We start from the raw sequence: 23,901 nt of genomic DNA, 5'->3' as shown, positions 1-23,901 counted from the left end.
TTTACCCTTCATCCTTTATTAACTTCTTCAAACAGCCCACGTGCTCTCTCTTTTCTATTCATAGTTTTCTTATTTCCTTCCTTCTTTCACTCATCAATTCATGCATGCGTTCAGGGTTCTTTACATCTTCTAATATAGTGTCTAAAATAAAGATAAGGAGTCTAGGCGCAACCGCATGAGGGCGAACGATAGTGACTATGGAGAAAGGTAGGGAAAGGACGAGATATCCACCAACTAGTGCCATTGTAATCACACAAAACATGAATGTGGGGAGATCATCATAACTGGCTTCGAACTGTAAGAATTGGGTGAAGAAAGGAAGCGTTTCATCACTAGTTCTCATGGTGGCAACTGTAGCTAAAGCTGCAATAATGGCTCCTAGTATTAGAAGGAAGTCAGAAATACCCAACCCTTTCTTGAATCCGCTCTTTTGCTACCTGGCAGTAAAAATGAGAGGCGCTTTGCCTTTTTCAACGGCACTCAACTCCGGGACATTAATGGCTGAGTGATCTCCGCTCTTCATTCATTTATTTTTTTTTGAGGTAAGAGAGAGACGAACCCAGGCGAAATGCTCCACACTGCCAACACTATCAACGAAATGTTTTCGATTTAATATGGTACAAAGAAACCCCAATCCCCAAGAAGCTGGTCAGCAAGAACTCCCAAAAACCATGTTATCCCAACTACTATGAAAAGAAATGTTGCATCATTTCAAACACTTGGAATTGCAAGATTTTCTGTATTTTTAATACTGAGGCTAGTCAACTCCCGAAGAGATGTATGTATGCTTATGCGTATGCAGGCTAACATTTGAGTGATCACTTTTTCCAAAACTTCAGACTCGATATCGGAGACTAATCGTACGACGAGAGACAAACGACTGTGAACTCCATTTCTTGGCCCATCCAGTTTCAGTAAGTTGAATCAAGTGCCTCTTTCACGGCATCACTGTCTTTCTTGGAAATGGAATATTCAAGAGAGTTGAGGTCAACAAATGAAGGCTGTCTCTCTTTAGTAGAATACCTCTGGTGAGATCAAAGGCGGTGACATAGAGATATGGATAAGGATAGGGTGTTGGGGCAGACACTTGAGGAAAGTTTTCAATGCAAGTGGATAAGTAATCCTTATTTTATTTCCTATCTCACCCAACAATTTATCCGTATCCTACCTAATTCATTATCCTCAATTTATTTAATAAAATACTGGTCTGATAAAAAAAATTATTTGCCAACCAAACTTCATATCACTTCACAATAACAAAATAATTTATTCTAGAAATCTCTTAAATTTATAATAACAAAGGAGGAGAAAATTATAACTAAAGTCCATGAATTTTCTCCAAAATTCTTTTGAACCCAATACTTTAATTAAAAAGTTATTTAATTTCCATATTTAATATAGAAGAAACATAACCCCTAAATTGGGGTGTGACAGGCTCCCAACTCGCACCAGATTGTTGTGAATGGGACTGAGAATTGACAATGACAAATGCCTTTTTTGTGGCTCTGTGCCTGAGTCTAGAAGTCATCTCTTCTTCGGGTGTGATTTTGCGAAAGACCTTTGGGGCAGAATCCTCTCCTTATGTGGTCTAGTTCGCAATGTGAGTTCTTGGGGCAGGGAGCTATTATGGGCTACCCGTCTCCTTAAAGGAAAGTCCTTCATTGTACAAGTTGTGAAGATGGCTCTTGCAAGCCATGTGTATGGCATTTGGAGAGAAAGGAACAACAGGCTATTCAGAGGCAGAGGCAAATGTGTGGATGAGCTTCTGAACGACATACGGGAAACCATTCAGATTCGTGTACGAGGATAGACTAGCAACATGACTGACTCTAGAAATATGACCCTCTGTGCAAGTTGGGGTATTTCATGCTAGATATTTCTCCTATTTCCTTCTTGATGGATTACTATGTTATTTCTGTTTATGTAATGTACTATTGTAGCAAGTTTCCTGCTTTCTTGGGTAATGGAAATAGAATTATCCAACAAAATATAACTCACGTCCATATAATAATATTAAAAATGTTCTAATATTGGTTAATAATTTAATATTTTTCAAAAATAGGCCTAATAATAGAAATCAATTTTAATGAGCATTAATTTTTGAGGAGTGATTTGGCATTTTAACATCACTGCCAAAACATTCAATTACAGGTTTTTATAAATATCAATCAATAATTACTTCATTATTATTTTAAAATAATATTAGAATTTTGAGAGTAAAATCATAAATATAATATCCTTTTATAATAAATATATTTATTGACTTTTGATAGTTAAAATTTTATAATTTTAACTTTTTATTATTTAAAATTTATTATTGATAGAAATTTAAGTAAATATGGTTTAGATTTTTAATCAATTATTTCTTAAATATTTAAAAAATTGTAAATAACGTTAAATAAATAATGATTTTAACGAGACAAAAGGAATATTTTATTTTTATAATTAGAATTCTCTTTAAATATAAATATTTTCCCTATCTAATACTGATCCAGAGGATGTTATTTGCTGTCCCTTCTCCTAAGCGTTGGGTAAGTTACTTTTTAGGGTAAACTACATGATTAATACATTAATTACCACATTTCTTCTGTTTTGGTCATTTGATTATTATTTTTCAAAATCACACCCAATATTTAGTATTTGTTTCATTTTGACCACACATTGTTAAAATATTAACAAAACTACTAACGTGGTATTTTTTAAAAAAAATTCAAAGATGATTTATCATTATTATATCAGCATCACTATTAATTTTTTTAAAGGTATGTGACCAAATGAATCTAAAACTAAATATTTGGCATGATTTTGAAAAACAATAATTGAGTGACCGAAAAAGAACAAAATTAATAGTTTAGGAACTAAAAGTATAATTTATCCTAATATTTTCTATAGAAAATCCGGGCTGGAGATAAGAAAACAGGCAGCACGTCATTTTCAGCGCAAAGTGTCGGTGGTGTTAGTGTATGACTCTTACACACTTTACTACTCTTACACTCTTTTTCAGCTTCTTGTTAAGCAAACTTCGTCTTTTCTCTTCTTTTGAGCTTTGATTTTTTTTTCCTTTTTCATCACAGAATTTTGAGACAGAAAAAAAGAAAAGAAATGGGATTCGATTTGAGGCAAGTGGTGGCGGGCATACTCACAATCGCCATGTTTGTGATGCTTGGTCAAATGATCAAGAGAGACCATTTTGATTCTCTCCAAGTAATCCCCTCTCTCTTTGCTTTCTTCTTTCATCTATAACTCTCTACTTCTTAATCTATGTTTTGTAAAGATTGTATTTTTATGCGTTTTATTTGATTAATCTCTGACTTTATGATACTAAATCAAAATGTAGCTGCTTCAGTTTCCACTTTATCTGTTATCATCATCTCAGTTTGTTAAGCTTCAAATCTGCAACTTCAAGTAACAGGAGAATATATACTGACCCTGATCTACAAATGTGGTCTACTTGTTTGGGATTTTTTAAGGTTGTTTTCCAGGTGAAGTATATGGAAAACTAGATTAAATAAGGTATAGAAAACAACCCATTTGGAGTTTAGGAGAGTTAAATACTTGTTATTTCAGATTTATAATTTGAGTCCTAGTTCTTAATTCAACTTCTCAAGCCTTTGTGACCAACTAGAGGAAATTGTAAATATTTACTTATAATGATTAAATGTCAGCAATTTTTTTTTCTTTCAATTCCTTTTACAACTTGGGGATGTATTCTCTAAGTATTCTCTAAATTTGATTTTCTTTTCTTGTCCTTTTCGTATAGGAAAAACTTCCCGGAGAAGCTGAGGATGTTCAATTTGATAGTACCAATGTTGTCGAGAAGGACGGTCTCGTTCAGCTTTCAAAGAGGAGCAGAGGACCTTGGATGGAGGACAGTCGTGAGCTAAGACCATGCTGGAGCAGGACCACTTTGGGTTCGTTGACTTCTCTTATCGTCCTGAAAAATGATCGATTGTTTTATAAGTTCGCGAATGCATGTATCGTTATCCCGATGTCTGCATTTCTTACTGTGACTTAACAGGCAGACGCATATGTAAATGTTTCTTTTTAATTGGAGTTCTTACTTGGCTAACAGATGAGATAGAGCAGGCAAGAGGGTATGTTACTTTCTCATTGACTAATGGCCCGGAATACCATGTCTCTCAGGTATACAAAATATCTATTTTGGTTATAACTTTATTGAAATAGAATAGCTTTGCTGTTGCCTTTTCTTTTTCTTACAAAGAAAGGGCCTAGGTCTAATGCATTCGAAAGTCTCTAATCCATTGCATCCTATAAGGTGTTTTCTCACTTTCTGGATCTTTACTTTTCTTGAAGTACCCATGCCCAATATAATTTCATATATGGGTTCAGGCATACGATCCTTCAAATATCCTCTAAATGCATGCAAAAAACTTTAGTAAAAATTGGAATTTGACTTGTCGGACACATACTTGTATCCGACATTCACACCTAAGTCCTAGTAGCATAGCTTGTATTGATGTTTACTGCTTGTTTTTTCTGGAAATTCTTGTTTTGCTAAATACCTAGCGTAGCTGCTTAGGTATAATCTTGGATATTAAGTAGATTATTTTACGAAATGGCACACAGTGATAGCAGTTTATGAGTGGTAATTTATTCAGAACCTTTTGCTTGTTTTCCATCTAATTATTATTCAACCCGTGTTGATTGGCGAGTACCTCTTCAGCTAGCTGATGCTGTGGTAGTAGCAAGGTACCTAGCCGCAACACTTGTGCTTCCGAACATAAGAGGAAGCAAACCTGGTGATGAAAGGTTAGTGTTCTTATTAATTTTGAATATGTATTCTCTCCTCTCTTTTCCCCTATAGTAAAATTTTTATCTTGTTATTTCAATGAAGAATATCAAGTAGTACAAGTGTGAGTTAATGTAACTGCAAAATCTGAATGTTTCTATGGTGATTGAAAATCTTCAGAAACTTCGAAGATATTTATGATGTTGAGAAGTTCATGAAAAGCCTGGATGGGGCTGTCAAAGTAGCGAAAGAATTGCCCAATGAAATATCAATTCGGGATCTTGCTGCCGTGAAGGTTCCAAATCGGGTCATGGAAGATCACATTGAGGAAAACGTAGAACCAATTTTTAAATCGAAGGGAAACATACGGCTTGCTACCTACTTCCCTACTGTAAATATGAGAAAAACCGCACAAAAGAGTAGTGCTGATTCAGTCGGCTGTTTGGGAATGTTTGGAACTTTAGAGTTGCAACCGGAGGTCAATGAAGTTGTCGATTCAATGATTGAACGGCTTAGAACTTTGAGTCGCAAATCAGACAGTCAGTTTATAGCAGTGGACTTGAGGGTTGATATAATTGAGAATAAGAATTGCCGTGGAAGTGGTTCTACCGCAGCAAAAAGTTGTTATAATGCACAGGAGATTGCTTTATTTTTGAGGAAGGTCGGATTTGATACTGATACCACTATATACCTGACTCAATCGAGGTGGGATAACAGCCTTAGTGTCCTCAAGGATATCTTCCCCAAAACATACACAAAGGTGAGTTACTTCTTCTTTCATCGGATAATAATTCTCCCAATTTATGTTTTCAATGTGCTACTCGAACCATTATGTGGAATGCTTGCATAATCTCTATGTAGTTCCGAAAGTTTTCTCCGGAAAAATCCTTTGCACATGATAGATTAATTTGCGAATTTGGTACAATGCTTGCTGATAACCAATGGTTACTAACAGCTCAGTTTTCGAAACATGCAATTCCTACAAATCTGAAAATGCGTTTGCTATTGGGAATTATTGTAGGAAAACATAATGCCAGAGGAGAAAAAGGGGAAGTTTCTCGAATCCGAAGATTCAGAACTAGAAAAGGTAATAGACTTCTACATATGTTCCAAGAGTGATGTCTTTGTTCCTGCCATATCCGGCCTGTTTTATGCCAATGTAGCCGGAAAACGAATAGCTTTGGGGAAGCCTCAAATCCTTGTTCCGGCAGATATACCGGGTACTGCTGCTGTGGTCACCAACTACCTCTCTCCTTATGTTGCCAAGAAGAACCATATGGCTTACTCATGCTTTTGCTAACCTCCTTTTGAATCCATTCTTAACAAGTAAGTGGTTGAGGCCTTCATTTGGGTGTCAAGTTCTCTGTAAAATTATTTGTTTAAGATGGGGTTTTTCTCTCTTTAAAATGATTTCAATCGAGCAGCAATGTTATAGGGTTTAAGTCATCATGTGATGCAAAACTTCATTTTTATAATTCTTCATTGTTATATGGGGTTTTATCAATTTTGAAATCTTTAACTATAAAATGAAAAAATGGTTAAATTAAATTTTAGGGTAATTTATAATTCGAATCATTCAATTATTAGTTCGGTTATAAACAAGTTATGTTTTTTTAATTATAATTTAACAACTCAATAAAAATACTATCAAATTAATAAATTCATCCTATCAAATTTGTCAGTTTAACTATATGGTGTTTCATGCAAAACAATAAGCAAATTATACTAAAATTTAATATCATATCAAATATGAATCAATCAATCTTAGTGGTAAATGAATTATTATTATTCTTTGTGATTTTGAGTTCGAGTATTAAGAATATCAGGAATGTGAACATTTAATGATACTCACCCACCAAATTACAGATCCTCGGGTAAAATCAGCTTTCTAAGAATTGCATTGCTTTTCAAACTCCCTATTCACAGCTAAGAATTTATCATTGAATGATATAGCATAAATTTTAATTAATTGCATTTTTTCTTGTCCATTAGATAAGTAGAACAGTAACATAAAAAAGAAAGAAAGAGATAATGCTTGAAAAATAATATTTGGGATCATGACGATGATAAGTCTATGGGGTTGTGGGCTTCAATATCAACATTACGAATGCCGGGAACAAGTTCTTGGATCTCCTTTTCGAGTCGATCAACTTCACTTCCTAACTTGTGGTGAAAAATAATCTACATGTTTAATACCTTAACTATCACTTTTATTTCGTTTTGGTTTACCAACTATTATTTAAAAAAATCATATTTAATTTTACGTTTTAGTTTCATTTTTGATACACACTGTTAAAAAATTAACAAAATTGCTGACATTTTTTTAAATTTTTTCAATGATTACATGACATTAACTTGTAGTGATACATTAGCATCACTATTAACTTTTAACTATAAGTGAGCAAAATGTAATGCTAAGTATTATTTTGAAACAAAAAATAGCTAGTTGACCCAAATGGAACAAAAGTGATAATTGGGTACTAAACATGTAGTTTACCCAAGTTTTAAACATTCGTGTGTGTTTGTATATACACACACATTAAAAGCATAAAACGACACAATATTTAAGGAGGCTTTTGAGCTATTAATTTATTACAAAGAAACCAAGATAAATTCCTTTTTTTACAAAAGAAAGTTGATAAAGAAGCAAATCCTTGACTAACTTATAAAATGATTTGAAGAGAGGCACTAAAAGCAGGAAGGGGTAAGGTTCAAAATAAGCGGAAGTGGAGAAAAGTAAGATCTGGACATCCAATCAACTTTTATTTATTACCCATGAATGCATATGCGTATGGAAGCCAAAATTTACCAGAATAGCATCATAACAGCCACTAAAATGGTTACTTTCTCAACAACTGCAAAATAGACATGCTTTGTTGACCAAGTGATGACACCAGTAATCTATCCGATTCAAAACGAACACAGGCTATGTAGGATATTGATAATATCATTTGTTGTAAATTGTACAAAATCTATATTCCATCTTCCTAGCATTCAAACTGCTATATCCAAAACTCCGAGCAAAGTAAAGTTTGATGCAAAAGCAAATGATTGAGCATGAGCTAGTTAGCCCTCACCAATCACACACGGAATACAAGGTGGACTGTTGGCTTCATCTTCAGGGGTCATTCGTTGTAAGCAGAGTTCATGAAAGCAGTGACCACATGACAAAACCGCAACGGGAGGTGGAGCGGTTAGCGGGAGAATAGGGCCTTCTGGTCTGTAGGAAAGATCCCTCTTGCATAACAAACACTTGTACCCACTTGGTTCAAGAGAATCTCTATCTGCAAAGAAATGCTCCTGATTGTTACTTCTTGTCATTGGTAAGTTTTCATCATACTATATCGTGATTAAATGTCAAAACATAGTGAAACATCGAGTCAGTAACTCTATATTATATGTTGCTCCAGTGTGCTTAGGAATTAGATGCACAAATAAGTTGGTACATGAATGGAATAGAGCCCACAAGTTGAGGCAATTCAAATTTGCTGACCAAGCAGGACTTTTATAGTGTACACCATTAAACAAAGAGAAATCAAAGAATGATACTACATTAGAAACGAGAAAATTAAGACCAATCTCTACATTATGTAGTCCACAGCTTAGAATGGAAACAGCATTATGTTTGAGATGTTAAATAAAGGACCTCAATGATGTATAATTTAAATGGAAAATATGGCTTCACAAGTTATAAGTGAAACTTTTATAAATTAAATGAATCGAAAGGCCTTTAAAAACAAAATGCAAGAACTTGAAATCAGATAAAATACAGGCCAAGAAGTACCTTGCCATTTTACGTGGGGAGATAGAGACCTCCTAGCTGAGAGAGAGATGGTAGTAGCTTGTACTGATGGTTGTGGTGTTACTCTTAGAGGTGGAACAGAAGATATGGGGTGGGCCATGGATGGAACATGTGAAATATAAGGAGCATTTTGTGCCATGTTTACTGCAGGTGATCGGGCGAAAAACTTTGCTGTCCTTTTTATTTGAACCTGAGGAATAGCAGCTGGTGATTGGGCTGGTTTCCTCTTGAGAGATGATCTGGTTCGATTGTTAGGGGTGGCAGCAGGACCATTTTGCCCTGTAAATGGTTGAAGTTCGATGTTTTAGCAATCCCCTCCAACAAAAAAAAACGGGGGGAAATTCTGAACAACTTATATTCATTACCATATGTATAAGCAGGAACAAGATTATTGGAGGCCTGAATGGAAGTATTATTTCGAGGTTGACCAAGAGAGGCTGCAAGCAATCATCAAAGCTATTACAAACATATCCCAATCATTAAACACCACGGTTTGGTCAATGACTCAAACCAGCCAAAGCTTTCCCGGACTTATTCCACCTTTCACAGTTGCAACAACTATAAAATTCAGAATGGATAAGTTATATATACCCAAATATTATTGTTGCAGTCTAGACAATAATTGATATGCTTCCAAGGGAATAAAATAAAGGAAAAATGAAAATAGTTCCTTGTTTTCTTATTGACTGGATCTTGATCATAACCTGTTAATATTGTGAAACTTAATTGCAGTCTGTGTACTTAACAATATCATTCTTATCTTATTCCTAACATAGTTGAGAATTTTATTCTGTAAAGAGACCCAGTCTAAACCAACAATGCAACCAAATTGGTATGGGCAACCACATAAAGATCAGCACTTATGATAAGTTATTCATGCAGAAGCATGATGATTTGCTCTTACTTGCTTCTTGAAATCCGACATTGTTAGAAGATGGAAGAATGCTAACAACTTCAGCAGCATTTCCATCAGTGGTAGAAAGCTTATCTGCAAAGAGTGTCAGGTACAATTCAGAATGGCTGCACTACAGAAAAGAAAAGATATACCTAATTACAGTAATAATTACTAATCCTATAACTAAAAGACTTCAAAAGAAAAAAAGAAAAAAAAAACAGTTCCATTTAAGATGTTCCAGTGTAAGAACTTTAGAGACCAATTCAGAAACATGACATTAACTTGTGAAAATAACAATTACAAGGGGAAAAAATCATTGAAGTCAGTACTCAGTATGAATCTTAAGCCATGAGGAGGAGATGAGGATACATGGGTAGATAAAATATTTAAAAAAAGTAGTTTTAGTTGCCAAAGAACATCATTGGATTAAAAGAAGTAAAGAGAAAAGTGCATTATTTTTAGTTATTGACAATCATTGTACTCTGCCAGTGGTGAAGAATAAGCTACACTTCTGGGTGATTATACTGTATTATACTGTTGCCAATAGTAAAAGAGGGGAAAATCAATTACAATAGATTCAAATTCAAGTTGTAGTGCTAATATAGATGCATGATGGGTACTTTTCCTAGCTGTTTGAACAGAAAAATTCTTGGATAAGGGAGAAATGCTAGCAACTTGAGAGGCACTTCTATCACAAGCAGAAAGCTGATCTGCAGTGGAAGAGCAGGTGTTATTCAGCACAGAGTCTCTAGGACTAGATTAGAAGATGCTTAGTTTAGAAATCAAACTAAATAAAAGTTTCTAATACTAAGACATAGAATTCCTAGCAGAGGTATTGGACACTCGAGTCAAATATCAAAACAAACTATATATCATTCAAAGGGTAGCCACCAAAAAGTCCGCTCAGAAATATGACCAGATTACCATCTTTAAAAGAATGCAGAGACCGCAAGAGAAATGCCATATAAAATTGACAGATAGATTTAGTGGGGTATAGTCAGCAAGAATTGGGAGGAAATACCTTTACCAGCTAACTGGTTTTGTATCCTCTTTGAGAAAAGAGCTTTTTCAACAGTTTGAATAGCAGCATCCTGGTGAGCAGGATAATCTTGCCACACATCTTAAAATTTAATCAAAATACAAAGAGCTTAGTCACTAATGGACCGTAAGCAGAACAAAAAAAATTGTGATTCTACACATTTAGTAATCAGTGCAGCAGAAGTTTATTGCTGTGTACTAACAAGCATCTGGTCATTTGCATTTTTCTCAACATCAGTCCGCCAAAATACCATTAGTATTCTTATACCGTAAGCATGAAGCAAAAAGGTTAGTGCTAAGAGAAAAGGCTTGTTCAATTTCAACCTTTTGAAATATAGGATCTCAATAAAGCATTAAATCATATTCTTTGCACATCTTTTTCAGTTCTAAGTGATCAACATAGGTCAAAGAAAATTTTTGCTCAATTTTGTTGCTCCCTACCATTTTTCAATTGAGCAATACTTCTCTTGCTACCATCAGCAAAATCTGATCATAAGACATCCAGTCATTTTTCAATCTACTTTATGAGAAAAGGCGAATTGATAAAAATATAATAAATGTTCTGATCTACCCTACTTTAGGAGTCCATGTCAAAAGGGAAGGTACAGGGTCTAGCAGATCCACCCAAAATATCACTCTTTCGATTCTCTTACATCTGTGTTTGATGGTAGAGTACTCCGCATTAATGATATTGGTGTGATCCTTCTTTTAACATTCACATTTTAATTTCATAATGTTTCAAATTAAGGCATAGTGGTAATCATGTATAAGCTCTCTGAAGTATGCTAACTTTCCAGTCTATTCTGCTTTCCTCACCTTTCCACTGGTTTGTTAAACTCTTTTACCTTCAAAACTTCAAACGCAATGCTAGATTGCCTACTTGTGCGCACTAAGACCGGAATACCACCAAATTACTTCTGTTTTAGACCTTGACACTTTTCTGCCATCATTTAAGCTTATAACCTCAAGACAGATTTTGGCCAAAATAAGGATAAAGCTCAAGTCCACCAATTCAATTTGTCATTTTCAGTGCTGGAAAGTTTATTAATCAGAAAAGGAAAACCTTTTCAGTTTTAATGACATTATTTGCAATTATTTGTTTTTACTTTTTATTCATATATTAAGATTTCTTACACTATTACCAATCTATCCAGCCTCTTAGAAATGTAAATTCCTGAGCACAACTAGAGGGAGCTATTATCACCATCATGCTTTTCAGCAGTTATGATGAAAATAAGTTGATTCACTATCTCAATAAAGCAGGCACTTGTAATTTCTTTTACATTTAATAGAGCAGAATCACACATGCAGTTTTAGCCAATATAAACTAGAATAGGCAGCATCAGAGAAATCTGTTTGGATTTGAAAGAGACCTTAAGAAATTTCATTAAAACTTAAAATAGATGCTGACTGCAAATATATAAACATTTAGACTTGGACATTATAAAACATTAAAAATTTAGAAGTAACCAAAACAATCACTATGCCAACTGCATATAGCTTTCTAAATGAACTACTTTCTCAGTATTTATGATTTTTTTATCTTTTTCGTTTCTGAAAAATTAAATTAAATTCAAGTATCAGCTGATCTACTGATATATTGCGCACAATTTTGTGCAATAAAAGGAGTGTTGAAATATTTATAACTCACCTGACCGGCTGCTAGTGTTTTCAATGTTTCCAAGAACAGAAGATACAGATGTTCCCCTCTGTAAGCTCGGTATACTTCCAATATCACACTTTTGTAGTTGATCAGAGTTCACTGCAGCATATTTGCTTCTCACAAAAGAAGATAAAGAAGGCAAGGAAGCTTGAAAAGGTTGTCCAGATTGGCCGCAACTATGCACTATTGATGATGAACCAGAAACAGTAGGAAAGCTTTGATTAGGAAGCAATTCAGAATGGCTTTTAATATGCTCTCCATTTGAAGACATGCCAGAAAGGCCATGAAGTGCTTTGTTTGGATCCATATTTGCAAATCCAGCATTAAATTTTCGATTGCCCGATGACAGGAAAGGATGTTGAACATGGCTTTGGGGAATTGGTAGCATTTGTGATGAAGTTGAACTAAGGTTGGAGATAGTACTAGCAGCAAATCTGAAATCATATGTAGAAAAGGTGCAACTATCAACATTTGGTGATGAACCAGTTAATGCACTCACATTGGATGATTCACTTGCATTCTGCACAATACTTGGAAGTCCACCAAAAGTATGTTTTAAACTGGACAATCCAACTGCATTTTCTTCTATGCCTGAAAGTCCAGCGGCGTAGGTTTGGAAATCTGATAAACCTGCTGCCATTTTAAAATCAGAAGAGAAGAAACTTCCATAATCACTTCGGCTATGGGATTGATTTAACTGCATATTGATAGCCCCATTATTATAATTTGACCTGGCCTCCCTATCAACTCCAATACCTAGAGTCAGAAAACTCCCATCTAGACTTTCAGGGTAATTAGATTGAACCACACAGTCAACCAAAGTATCATTACTTCCCATTTCGCTGCCATCTTGAGCACCCCGTAACAAATGTTCCTTATTTCCACATCTCATGGAATTTTCAAGTGATTGGGAATTACCGTCATCCATTTTGATATCCCAAATGTCGGTTTGTAAATATTCAGTATTCGCATCCATATTTTCAAGAGGTGAATATTGGGAAGGCATATGATCAATCCTGTTCAACAAATGCGGATAAACTGCGAAATTTTGATAGCTGTCAAGATGGGGGGCACTCCTCATCCCATCAACACCAACTAATGACATATCTCTCATACAAAAAGAAGGGTAGTTTGACAAAACATTTAAGGGGACATCAACAGTTCCAACATCACTTATCCCAGTAGAGCAGACGGGCTCATTACTCTCGTTACTCAAACTTTGGTATCCAATTTCTTCAGACTTTTGCAGTTTATCTTCATTGTTCGACTTTTCGTCTCCCATATTTAGTCTGTTCCAAATTAAGGCAAGACATAAGCAGCTGTCTACTAAATTTATGACTCGTATTTCTTGTTACATATAAGGCAAGCAATAACAGATTATATATCTCTTCAGCAAACAAATCAAGCACATTGCAGCCACTTCTACTTTCTAGTCCAAAAAAGCATTTGGTTTTCTTTGCAAAAAATTGGTTTCATCTCAGGGTTTCTATAGCATTTTGCAAATGAAAAATACTAAAGTAAAACTTGACAATGTAGTTATAATACCAATTAAGTATAAAAATTGTAAACTTTCGGAAACTTGAGCCTATAAAACCAGAAAACCATTCTAAATGAAAATTAATTTCTATAAATTGAAAAACTCAGCCATCAATATCTTAATGCTAAGGGATTAAAAGGCTACGCTAAATTTGTATACTCGTTTTTATTACAAATTTAGATATGATCAGAGATTTGATATCAGCAATCCAAACACTGTAAACCCCATTAAAGAAAACACACACATACAAACGCAAATTTTTATCAATTCAAATTTAAAAAATATCAGTATTCACAAATCATGGAGGAAATTAAAGGAAAAAAGAATTAAGATGCAATAACAAAAAAGATCAAAACAATCGAATATGCGATAGATTGATGAAATTGAATTTGAAGCAAACAGTAGAGAGCCTTGAACTCGAAAGGACTCTTACCAGTCAGTACACAGCGCTTTTTTTCTCTTTCTTTTGGTTTGGGTGGATTAGGCCTTAGGGCTCTTCAGGGGTTTTTAAAGGGTTCGGCGTGGGTCCTACGTGTCTTCTTTGAACTCACCACGTCCCCTTATGTGGGGCCCGCCTTCCCATGCACCGCCCATTTGATGAGCTCACTCTCGAATCCCCAGTCGAGAAGCGACACGTCATTGGGCCTGGGAGTGTACCATCGTTGTTATAATAAAAGTTTTCTTATTAAAAAGACCTAAGGTATCTGAACAAGTGGCTTAATCAGGCGTCCTAAGAACGCGAATAGTAACAGGGTCGGATGTGGTTGAACTTCCGCTCGCGCACACGTAGATTTTCCCGCCTTCTTAATTTTCTGTGAAGGGTGGAAAGCAGCTCGGCTCGGCTTAGCTTCATACTAGGTTTCTACTTTCAACCAAGGATTTAAATTACAATTACCATCGTGTATCATCCCGATTGCAAATATAGTGTGTGGTATTATTGTGATTGTGAGTATCGCGGTTATATAATAATAATCGTGAAAGATAATTTTATTATTGTATAAAAGATACTCTTACGATTGTGAATCACTATTTAAATCTTTGCTTTCAACATAAATATATTTATGTTAGTACTAGCTCGTATATAATGAGTTTTATATGTAGAGATATATAAAATTAATAAATTTTATACTAATTTATAATTATTAGATTTAAATAAATAATTGACTTATATTTGATTAAAAACTATAACTCATAAATAAATATTTATTTAACACACGTTTAAATAATATTTTTTTCTTTTTAAGAATAAGAATTAGGAATTAGGGGCTGTTTGTTTGACTCTTAATGGAACCATTCAGCGTTGAATGCTGAACCGTTCAACTTTCAGCGCGTTTGTTTCGTACCTCTGAATTATTCAGTGCTGACTAGTTCAGCAAAACAATGCTGAATGATTCGCTGAACTAGTCAGCACAGAAGTACATTCTGAATGATTCAGAACCATTATCAAACAACATGTCACATTCAGAGCTAATTCATACATAATCTCTGAATCATTCAACATTTGAATCATTCAGCGCTTAATCATTCTAAAGTAAGCAGACAGCTCCTTAGAGTTTAATAATTAAATATGGGGTTTAATATTTAGGATTTAAGAAATATAGTTTAAGTTTAGGGTTTATAATTTGGGTTTAGTGTTTAAGATATGTGATCTATGGTCTAGGTTTTATTATGGGGTTTTTAGAGTTTATAGTTTTGAGGTTTAAGATTCAGGGTTTGAGATTTACATAATAAGAGATATTATTTTATTGCGAGTTAAAAGGTATTAATGTATGATTTATAAATTTTAATTAAAATTAAGCCATTTATTTATTCAAATCTAATGGCTATAAATTAATGTAAAACTTATTAGTTTTAATTTGGAAATGTTATTGAATTTTATTAAAATAAAAGAAGATATACTTTTAACAATGTAATCAATAAAAAGAGAAAATTATAAAGAATATTTGCACAAAACAAACATAAAAGAAAATTCAAAGATGCAATAATAGTCGAAGTTAAGTGGCTAGAGAACTAAAATTTCATACTATTTCCTAAAAATGTTTGAATATATCGACAAACTTCCCCACAAACAAAAAATTAACCACCAAAAAGCCATCGATAGTCACAAATCAGATAAGAGCGACATGAGAATATCTACATTGTCGTATATCTACCACATAAGAATGTGTCATAACGCACATATAATTTAGAAATACAAAGACTCAAAATTCATAATCTCTAAGCAATACTTTCTTTAAGTATGGATCCCACTTGAAAATTTCAAATCGTACATTATGTATATTTCATATAATACTACTTGTAAAAGCACAGCGGAACTAGCCTCGTAATATGATAAGGTTATTGGGTTATCTACTTATCTTCACTTATGCATGTTTCGAAGACTTTGGCGTGTGAATCAGATACAAAGATAGTTACAGGGTCTCCTTTTAATATTTCTCCACTGTATCGAGTATTCTTCCTTTTCTTTCCTATTCAGAACTTACAGATTCTATGTTTAAACTTTTTGTTGACACATTAAATGAGAACGAATGTATGATTTTATGTTTAGGATGAACTTCAAATTTTAAAAAGATAAAATAGATTATCAATATAAAATACCAAAAATTATCTAAAATGTATGATTATTAATATTTTCATGGCACCTCCCTCAATTTATCTCTGACTGAAAATGCAATATCAATGATTGTCCCATCTTGAAGGATTCCTCTATAAACACGACTGTAACTACATACATGTTTCGATTAGATACCACTCATTAAACTCTTCACAACTATCTGCCTCAATTAAATTTTAGTATTTTAGAGATTTCATAATTGAACCCATAAATAATTGTATTTTATGTTAGTGTGATTTTAAATCAATCTAATAAATGTTGATCCATAATATTATTTTTATTATTATATTAAAATTTCTTCATAATAATTAAATAGAAGACATTATAAATTTATTTGAAACTTTACATGTATAACTTATATAAATTGGATATGAATCAGTTTGTTAAAATATTAATTTTAGAAAATATTGGATGTGTGAAACGATTTTGATCAATTATGATTTTGAAATTGCATTTATATGATATTAATTTAAGTTAGAAGTATCTGGGTTTAATAAACTTATAAGGGAATAACTCATTTATACCGTTAATATTAATAAAATCTTTGGTTGAGTGTTTTATATTTTGATCTTATCAATTCATAGGTGATTCTTGACCAGATTCATTTGGCTATTGAGGTTTGATAAGTTTTGGGAAGAACTAAATGAAAGGAAAACGACTGCCCGCAAACTCACCTCACTCACACACCGACAAAACGCTCTTGGCATCGAAAAATCCCTTTTTCCCCAATTAAAACCAAAACTTTCAATCGTAGATTCTTAATTAAGATTATTGTCTTAGCTAATTGAGTGAAAATCACACCGCCTTTCATCTACCTTTTAACAGTTTTCATTAAATTAACTTGAAGCATCAATAGTTCATGAAAATTTCGTAGTTCATCCAGGACTTACTTCTTCTTACTCAATCATCCGCTGTTGTCAAGGTACTTCTCTGAATCTTTCCCCATGTTGTTTGCAATTTAATTTATCAATCCGATTGTTTTTCGCAGTTGTTATTGTGTTGATATTACATTGTTCAATTAGGGACTGTGATTAAATCTTCTTCACGCTTATCTGGGAGTAAAATCTCAGTTTCATTTGTTCGAGGTAAACTTAGTCTCCTTGAATGATATGTTCTTTTGTTTCTTTTTTTTTCTTTATTATACTTGACATTGAGTTGGAATTTAATGGATTTTGCCCTACAGTTTTATTTATATTATTATGATCCTATTCCGTTTAATTATAAGGCTATGGAGGGAACTAAGCTAATTTACTGGTTATATCCAATGCTGAACTCTGTCAGTTGTATCTTATGCTTAATTATTCATGGTTTAATAGATTTTTATCTCAGGTTTCAAAACAAAATTGATGTGTTGTATGATGGATTAATGAACGTGGTTAATCTAGTTCTGAAATTGTATTCAGGGCATGAAGCAAAAAGGCCCTTGGGTTTGATAGTAGGATAAAAATAATTACTCTTTAGACTTTTGTTGGAAGTGTGAGCTTCTTGAGACCTAAAGCCATTTTTTTATCCTTTTGTTTCCCTCAGAACTTGTTTATACAGTCTTGTGGTTAACTTGTTTTGTTGTTTGTTTCAGTATATTGTGATGGCGAACCTAAAAGAGCGATTGCTTCCACCGAGACCTCAATCAGCTATAAACATTAGAGATGCTTCTTATCGGCCATCTGCCTCTGGACACCAACCTTTCCAAGGCATGGATTTATCAGGGTTAAAGAAGCGTGGCCAAGGACTTCGATCTTGGATCCGTGTTGATACATCTGGGAGTTCACAGATAATTGAGGTTGACAAGTTCACTATGATGCGTCGATGTGATCTACCGGCACGGGACCTACGGCTTCTTGATCCTCTTTTTGTTTACCCCTCGACAATCCTTGGTAGAGAAAAGGCTATTGTTGTAAATTTAGAGCAGATACGGTGTATAATCACTGCCGATGAGGTTCTACTCTTGAATTCCCTTGATAGCTATGTTTTGCAGTATGTTGTGGAGCTACAAAGGCGGTTAACAAGTGGAGTAGGTGAGGTTTGGCAATCGAAGGGTCCTGAGTTGAGCAGAAGAAGGAGCAGTAGGGGTTTTGACAATGCATATGGGAGCACGTCCCCTGATTATTTGCCCTTCGAGTTTAGGGCTCTTGAAGTCGCTTTGGAAGCTGCCTGTACGTTCCTTGACTCACAGGTATGTGACAGTAGCCTAAAAAGTCTTATTGCGTTTCAATTAAATGAGGGACGATAAAAGAATGGTATTTCTAATTATGAACTTGTAGACCTAGAATCTCAACTGAGAATATATCATGCTGAAAAACGGTGGGACTGATTTTTTTTTATTTAATTCACGAATTGGAGACTGAACCATAAAATAGCAGTAGTATAGCATGAACAAGTCTTAGGGTTTTCAAATTGATTAATGTTTTATACATTTATAATTTTTAGACTCAACATCATTCTCTCTCTGTCCCCTCATCTTCCCACCCCTCTTCATAACCATAACATAAAGTTTCTTTTCCTTTTTGTGGTTAACTATCAAATTTCTCTTGCTGGCATTTTAAAAAAATAATAAAAAAAAGAGGCAATTGGTTGGAATATGTATCGAATGCAGATTTGCTTTTTGATTGCAGGGGATGTCGAGCTATGTAAAAATTAAGGAAAATAAATAAGGTATCTAAGAGCAGGTCATGAAAAATGTTGCATGTTGTTACCTTTGGCTGGGTTTTTCATCATTATTCTGTTTGATCATAATAACTTATAATCTAATATAACTGACTGGGAGAAGAACGTTTTCTTTTTCCGTATCTAGCTGCTATAATCAAATATGCTCATGGCTTAATGTAAAAATAAGTGTCCAAACTACACCTAAAATTAATTTTAGGTGCCTAAAGAATTTTTTGTTAAAAATAGATTCCTAACGTTTCCAATATTACACTTTTAGGTGCCTGGACCGTTATCACCGTTAAATTCGACCGTTAACAGTAGACACGTAAAAGTGTAACGTCGGAAACATTAGGCACCTACTTTTAACGAAAAATTCTTTAGGCACCTAAAGTTAATTTTGAATATAGTTTGGGCACTTACTTTTGCATTAAGCCAAAGCTCTTTTCTTCATACACACACATGATTGTTGAGCAAAGTCTCACATTAGCCTTACTGTAGTATAAAATATATTTCCTTTTTCTATCTAGAAGGATTTTTTAAAATCGAATTTTCGTGTGCTCCCTGTTACAGATTAAGATTTCCATTAGAGAACTGTTTGAATCCTAGCCATTTCAGTTTTTGGTCTAAGGACTTTGGGTCAATGTTGGCTAATTGATTTGGGCTTCTGCTGTGTCTTGCGGGCCAAGTAGGCAAGGTGAATTTTTTCATCCACCTCTAGTTTCGTAGGTTAGAGGAAAGGCAATCATGGACAACTCTTTTCTTCGAGTTCCAAGCTTTGAACCTTAATATCATTTCCTTCAAAAGCTCTTGAGAGATAGGGGAGGTGAAGAAATAGGAAGTAATTTCTCCACAAGTTCAAGAATTGAATCCTTTCATCTTATTTAAGCTCTCTAACATCATGTTATCTGGGAATAATTTCTCAGCTGTTTTTCAATGCTTATTGATCTGTACCTCTGACCTTTTAATGTAAAGTGAATAGGAATTCCTATGCATTATCTAATCAAATTGAATTATTTTTTGGTAACTCCACATATCTGTGTGCATTCTTCTGCCAAACAATGTAGGAATTGGTGCATTATCTGTTATGCAATGCCTATTGTTTTTAACTGCCCATTGCTTAAGTGATAATCTATGAGATCAAATGCGTTCATTGGGATATTGGATTATTGGATTATAACAGCTGTGACATCACGGACATCATTCACTAACCATTGGAAAAATATATTTGTATGTCTAAAGATGGTATGTTTGACATTTTCACCCATTCTCAGAACGTTTATGTGGAGGAATTTTGTTTTCTGTTGAAGTCACAATAAATATTAACTGTCTGGGGAAAGAGATATCTTGAAAGTGGGATGAGACAATTGTAGATTTTTCACCAGCTTTCTTTAACTTTGTATCTAGATGAACCTTATATTCTACTGTAGTGACAACATATCGAAGTGGAAATTACTTGATGAGACTGCAGATTGATAGTCTATCATGAATATTGAAAATTTTAGAATTTAGCATTTCTTTTGTGTGGGGACAACAACTCAATGAACCCCTACTGGAGAGATCATGATCACCTGTGATGGTGGATTCCAGAAGCGGTGCTGTGAAGTTGGATTGTCAAAACTCAAAAACCTCTTTAGTTGTTGAATAAACAGCAGTCAGAACCTTGAGTTTTGAAATTTATGTAGGTTTAAAAAGAATTAATTCAAATAATCGAAATATGCACCAGCCTATATTTTGCCCCCCCCCCTTCCCCTTCATCCTCCTCTTGAATCTTGGATGACTTGGATAGCTTCATTTTCTTGTTTCTCTTAAAATAAAGTTGGTTGTTTGTCCCAGCCAAAATGCCATAACTCTGTCACAAAACTGCCTATCATTTTGTAGTGAGAATATTTTTACAATTCTGTATCCTTACTTTTAATGCTATTATCATAGTTTGTTGTGCTGTCACCTGTTTTTATAGAAGTCCTCTAGGATATCTAGTTTTTTTAACTTTCTTTTAAGCCCTCCCAAGTATTTATTATGTTCGAAGAGGAGAAAGGATTTTAGCAATCTTGACGGATCAGTGGAATTATCAGATGAAAATGTGTGGATTTTCTCTGATAGTTGAACTATCAAATTTAACAACTAATCCTTCACCGCTCAAAGCTGTACGAGTCAATTTTATGATTCAACCCATATGAGAGATCCTACCAACCACCTACTGGTTTTGAAAGCTATATGTAGCACTCGTATTGCTCAATCAATTGGAACATTGTTATTATATTTTAACCATGTCAATGTTCTAGTTGTTCGACAGCGCGCTTTTTTAGGAATTATCACCTTTCTTATTATCAATTGGTACTGTTGGTTACATTTGATTACTTTTGAGCAAGTTGATAAGTCATCTGATGTTCCGAAGGCAGCAGAATTGGAAATTGAAGCATATCCACTACTGGATGAGCTTACATCAAAGATCAGTACGTTAAACTTGGAGCGTGTCCGCCGATTGAAGAGCAGACTCGTTGCATTGACTCGAAGAGTTCAGAAGGTATAAAGTATTTGCATCTCTCTCTTTGGCAGGTGAATGGCAGCCTTGCATCTTTTGATACTTCCCCACCCTTTGGGTATTTATTTAGGTTAGAGATGAGATAGAGCAGCTAATGGATGATGATGGAGATATGGCGGAAATGTATCTTACCGAGAAGAAGAGCAGGATGGAATCATCATTCAATGGTGATCAAATGAGATCAAATGATGGCCTTTCTTCTTCTGCTCCAGTTTCGCCTGTTTCTTCAGCCTCCGAATTTCGCAGGCTGGAGAGAAGCCTCAGCATAGCAAGGAGCCGCCATGGGAGCATGAGGAGTTCAGAGAGCACTAAAGAGAATATTGAAGAGCTTGAGATGTTACTGGAAGCATACTTCGTTCTCATTGACAGCACCCTAAATAAGTTGACTTCGGTATGTAAAGCATTTATTGTGATCTATATCCTTTTCATCTCCCCATTTCTTGGGCGGATATAATACTATTTTCTTCTTGTTTCAGTTGAAAGAATACATTGATGACACAGAGGATTTCATCAACATTCAGCTGGTATGCTATTTAATTTCATTGATAGAAAATTTTTTATTGAAGTATTATTTTCCACGACCCTAAAGTGGAGAAGATAAAACTGTAAAGCTCTCTTTGGATGCACGGTGGCTTTGAGGTTACACCTACCCAACTGGAACCCTGAATCCAAATGGTTCCAACTGATATATTAATTTTCCGATTACCTTAATTCATTTCTTGAAAATTTCTTAGAATGGAAACCTTAATAGGATGAAAAAAATTGTATCTTTGCCAGGTCTATAATCAGGGATGGATAGTAGGGTGGTGGCTGGGGGCAGTCACCACTTAAGATTTCAAATTATTATGTATTTTATATATTTTCTTTGTATTTTCTATTGATAATCTGTTTTCGTACCCCCTGAAATTTTATAAGTTTGTCTCCTAAAATTTTAAAATTTCGCCCCCCAACATAAAATCATGCGTCCTTCTATGTTTATAATATGTTTATAATGACCTTGTAAACATGATTGTAGGGCCTATAATTTTACTATATTCTAAAAATCTAGTCTGCCTTCTTTCTCTCATATTTCCTGATGCCATGATTTGGGATTGTGACAAATTGCCAAAAAAAGCATTGGATTTTTTTTATATATATCTAAGGACAAACTTTGGGTTGCAGGATAATGTTCGAAACCAGCTGATCCAGTTCGAACTGCTGCTGACAACTGCGACCTTTGTTGTTGCTATATTTGGGGTTGTAGCAGGAATATTTGGCATGAACTTTCTGATACCAATGTTTGATGAGCCTGGTGCATTTAAGTGGGTCCTCATAATTACTGGGGTTTCTGGGATCATCATATTTTGTGCATTTATTTGGTTCTTCAAGTACAGAAGACTGATGCCCCTATGAGAAAAGAAAAAGAAAACTATGAAGAAGAGAGCAGTAATTTTGGCATAATTGTTTTATGTACCCTGAGATGTATAGGGAAACTTGAGAAAACCAAAACAGAAAGCTCTCATTTTGGAGTCCATTCTTTTGTACAATTGCATGGTCATCTTTCACTGCAAATGTAAGTTGGAGGAAGAAAACGATGCCATTGCCGAGCATGACTGGATCTGGTAGTAGAACATGGGACTTATCACCTCCAGCTAACTGGTTATTCTCATTTCCGACAGGCATCCGATATTGTCCTTTTTGGTCACTTAAAGGGGTCTCATATTGGTCCTTTATCAGGGAATATGCGAGGTGACGAGTTCTGATGATTCAAAAAAAAAAAAAGATGTTATTTGTTTTAGACTGATTACTTGGAACTCTGGTTGATGGTCCAAGTCATCAGATTTAGAAATCAACTTGCGTGAAACAGTCTCTTGAATCAGTATATCGATAAACCGAAAGGATTTTAACTGGAAAATTATCAAAAATATTCCACATCATCTTTCTTTTCAATTAAACACACGGTGAAGAGTATCCTTTGCGTATGGAATTAATGTCGTCTAAACCAATTGCGCAATTGAATAAATATATTAAACTCGAATACATCATAACCCATTAAAGTAAAATACTAAACATGACACAATAAATAATAATTACTTAAACAAGAAAGCTTAAGGATAAATGAGTTTAACTCGATTGGTATCTTTACCGGTGCAACATACAAAAGCACATTCAATTGAACATGCTTAAGCGTTCAAAATCCTCCGATTTAAGGGAGAAGAAGGATCAGCAAAGTCTAGTTATTGTATTAGAAAGGAAAAAAAAACGAAGTATACTTATAATATAAAGCTAAATCAGCCTCAAGTTTGATTGATAATTTATTCCTCAATAAAGTGAATTTGGTCAAAACATCAGGGGGCAACATTCTCATTTCTAAGCAAAATTATAACCACAAATACGAAACAAATGTTGACCTTGAAAGTGATCAGATTGTTCTA

At 34.4% G+C, this 23,901-nt stretch overlaps 3 protein-coding genes and 1 long non-coding RNA gene across 6 annotated transcripts; 2 read left to right on the top strand and 2 right to left on the bottom strand.

Moving 5' to 3' along the window:
• Positions 1-922: 922 nt before the first annotated feature.
• LOC120119600 lies at positions 923-20,605 on the bottom strand. Its single transcript, XR_005515848.1, has 3 exons — positions 20,496-20,605; positions 6,907-6,909; positions 923-934 (listed from the first exon to the last, which is right to left on the bottom strand). It is a non-coding gene; the product is annotated as an uncharacterized LOC120119600 (long non-coding RNA).
• LOC120119599 (protein MANNAN SYNTHESIS-RELATED 2-like) lies at positions 3,044-6,051 on the top strand. The gene is made up of 6 exons (XM_039139412.1): positions 3,044-3,204; positions 3,761-3,911; positions 4,073-4,143; positions 4,685-4,770; positions 4,931-5,510; positions 5,772-6,051. Exons 1-6 carry the CDS (start codon positions 3,103-3,105, stop codon positions 6,048-6,050), a joined length of 1,269 nt encoding a protein of 422 aa, XP_038995343.1. The 5' UTR covers positions 3,044-3,102; the 3' UTR covers position 6,051.
• On the bottom strand, positions 7,583-14,312 carry LOC120119596. Of its 2 annotated transcripts, XM_039139408.1 has the most exons (8): positions 14,119-14,312; positions 12,137-13,437; positions 10,469-10,567; positions 10,068-10,157; positions 9,457-9,540; positions 8,918-8,989; positions 8,535-8,831; positions 7,583-8,034 (listed from the first exon to the last, which is right to left on the bottom strand). In XM_039139408.1, exons 2-8 carry the CDS (start codon positions 13,428-13,430, stop codon positions 7,817-7,819), a joined length of 2,154 nt encoding a protein of 717 aa, XP_038995339.1. In that variant the 5' UTR covers positions 13,431-13,437; positions 14,119-14,312; the 3' UTR covers positions 7,583-7,816. The 2 variants fall into 2 exon arrangements, with proteins under 2 accessions (XP_038995339.1, XP_038995340.1); XM_039139409.1 differs by lacking the exon at positions 10,068-10,157.
• On the top strand, positions 17,264-23,248 carry LOC120119598 (magnesium transporter MRS2-1-like). Of its 2 annotated transcripts, none has more exons than XM_039139410.1 (6): positions 17,264-17,384; positions 17,868-18,472; positions 21,341-21,469; positions 21,558-21,878; positions 21,964-22,011; positions 22,649-23,248. In XM_039139410.1, exons 2-6 carry the CDS (start codon positions 17,885-17,887, stop codon positions 22,877-22,879), a joined length of 1,317 nt encoding a protein of 438 aa, XP_038995341.1. In that variant the 5' UTR covers positions 17,264-17,384; positions 17,868-17,884; the 3' UTR covers positions 22,880-23,248. The 2 variants fall into 2 exon arrangements, with proteins under 2 accessions (XP_038995341.1, XP_038995342.1); XM_039139411.1 differs by having other exon boundaries at positions 17,272-17,384; positions 17,876-18,472.
• The last annotated feature ends 653 nt before the right edge of the window (positions 23,249-23,901 follow it).

This window comes from Hibiscus syriacus, unplaced genomic scaffold, assembly GCF_006381635.1.
Source record: "Hibiscus syriacus cultivar Baekdansim isolate YM2019G1 unplaced genomic scaffold, ASM638163v2 tig00110332_pilon, whole genome shotgun sequence".
In the NCBI taxonomy this organism is placed as follows: Eukaryota; Viridiplantae; Streptophyta; class Magnoliopsida; order Malvales; family Malvaceae; genus Hibiscus; species Hibiscus syriacus.
Note: the sequence above shows the minus strand (reverse complement) of the source record. Positions and strands in the feature narration are given on the sequence as shown.

What these genes read in the sequence shown, in the direction of transcription:
- LOC120119599 (XM_039139412.1), top strand. Translation starts at nt 3,103, where the DNA reads ATGGGATTCGATTTGAGGCAAGTGGTGGCGGGCATACTCACAATCGCC. An exon ending in CGGAATACCATGTCTCTCAG is followed by an intron (nt 4,144 to 4,684) that starts GTATACAAAATA and finishes GTACCTCTTCAG; the next exon opens with CTAGCTGATGCTGTGGTAGT. An exon ending in TCCCCAAAACATACACAAAG is followed by an intron (nt 5,511 to 5,771) that starts GTGAGTTACTTC and finishes GAATTATTGTAG; the next exon opens with GAAAACATAATGCCAGAGGA.
- LOC120119596 (XM_039139408.1), bottom strand. Translation starts at nt 13,430, where the DNA reads ATGGGAGACGAAAAGTCGAACAATGAAGATAAACTGCAAAAGTCTGAA. An exon ending in TGTTCAAACAGCTAGGAAAA is followed by an intron (nt 9,541 to 10,067) that starts GTACCCATCATG and finishes CACTCTTTGCAG; the next exon opens with ATAAGCTTTCTACCACTGAT. An exon ending in TGTTCCTGCTTATACATATG is followed by an intron (nt 8,832 to 8,917) that starts GTAATGAATATA and finishes AACCATTTACAG; the next exon opens with GGCAAAATGGTCCTGCTGCC.
- LOC120119598 (XM_039139410.1), top strand. Translation starts at nt 17,885, where the DNA reads ATGGCGAACCTAAAAGAGCGATTGCTTCCACCGAGACCTCAATCAGCT. An exon ending in GTACGTTCCTTGACTCACAG is followed by an intron (nt 18,473 to 21,340) that starts GTATGTGACAGT and finishes GATGTTCCGAAG; the next exon opens with GCAGCAGAATTGGAAATTGA. An exon ending in CCCTAAATAAGTTGACTTCG is followed by an intron (nt 21,879 to 21,963) that starts GTATGTAAAGCA and finishes TTCTTGTTTCAG; the next exon opens with TTGAAAGAATACATTGATGA.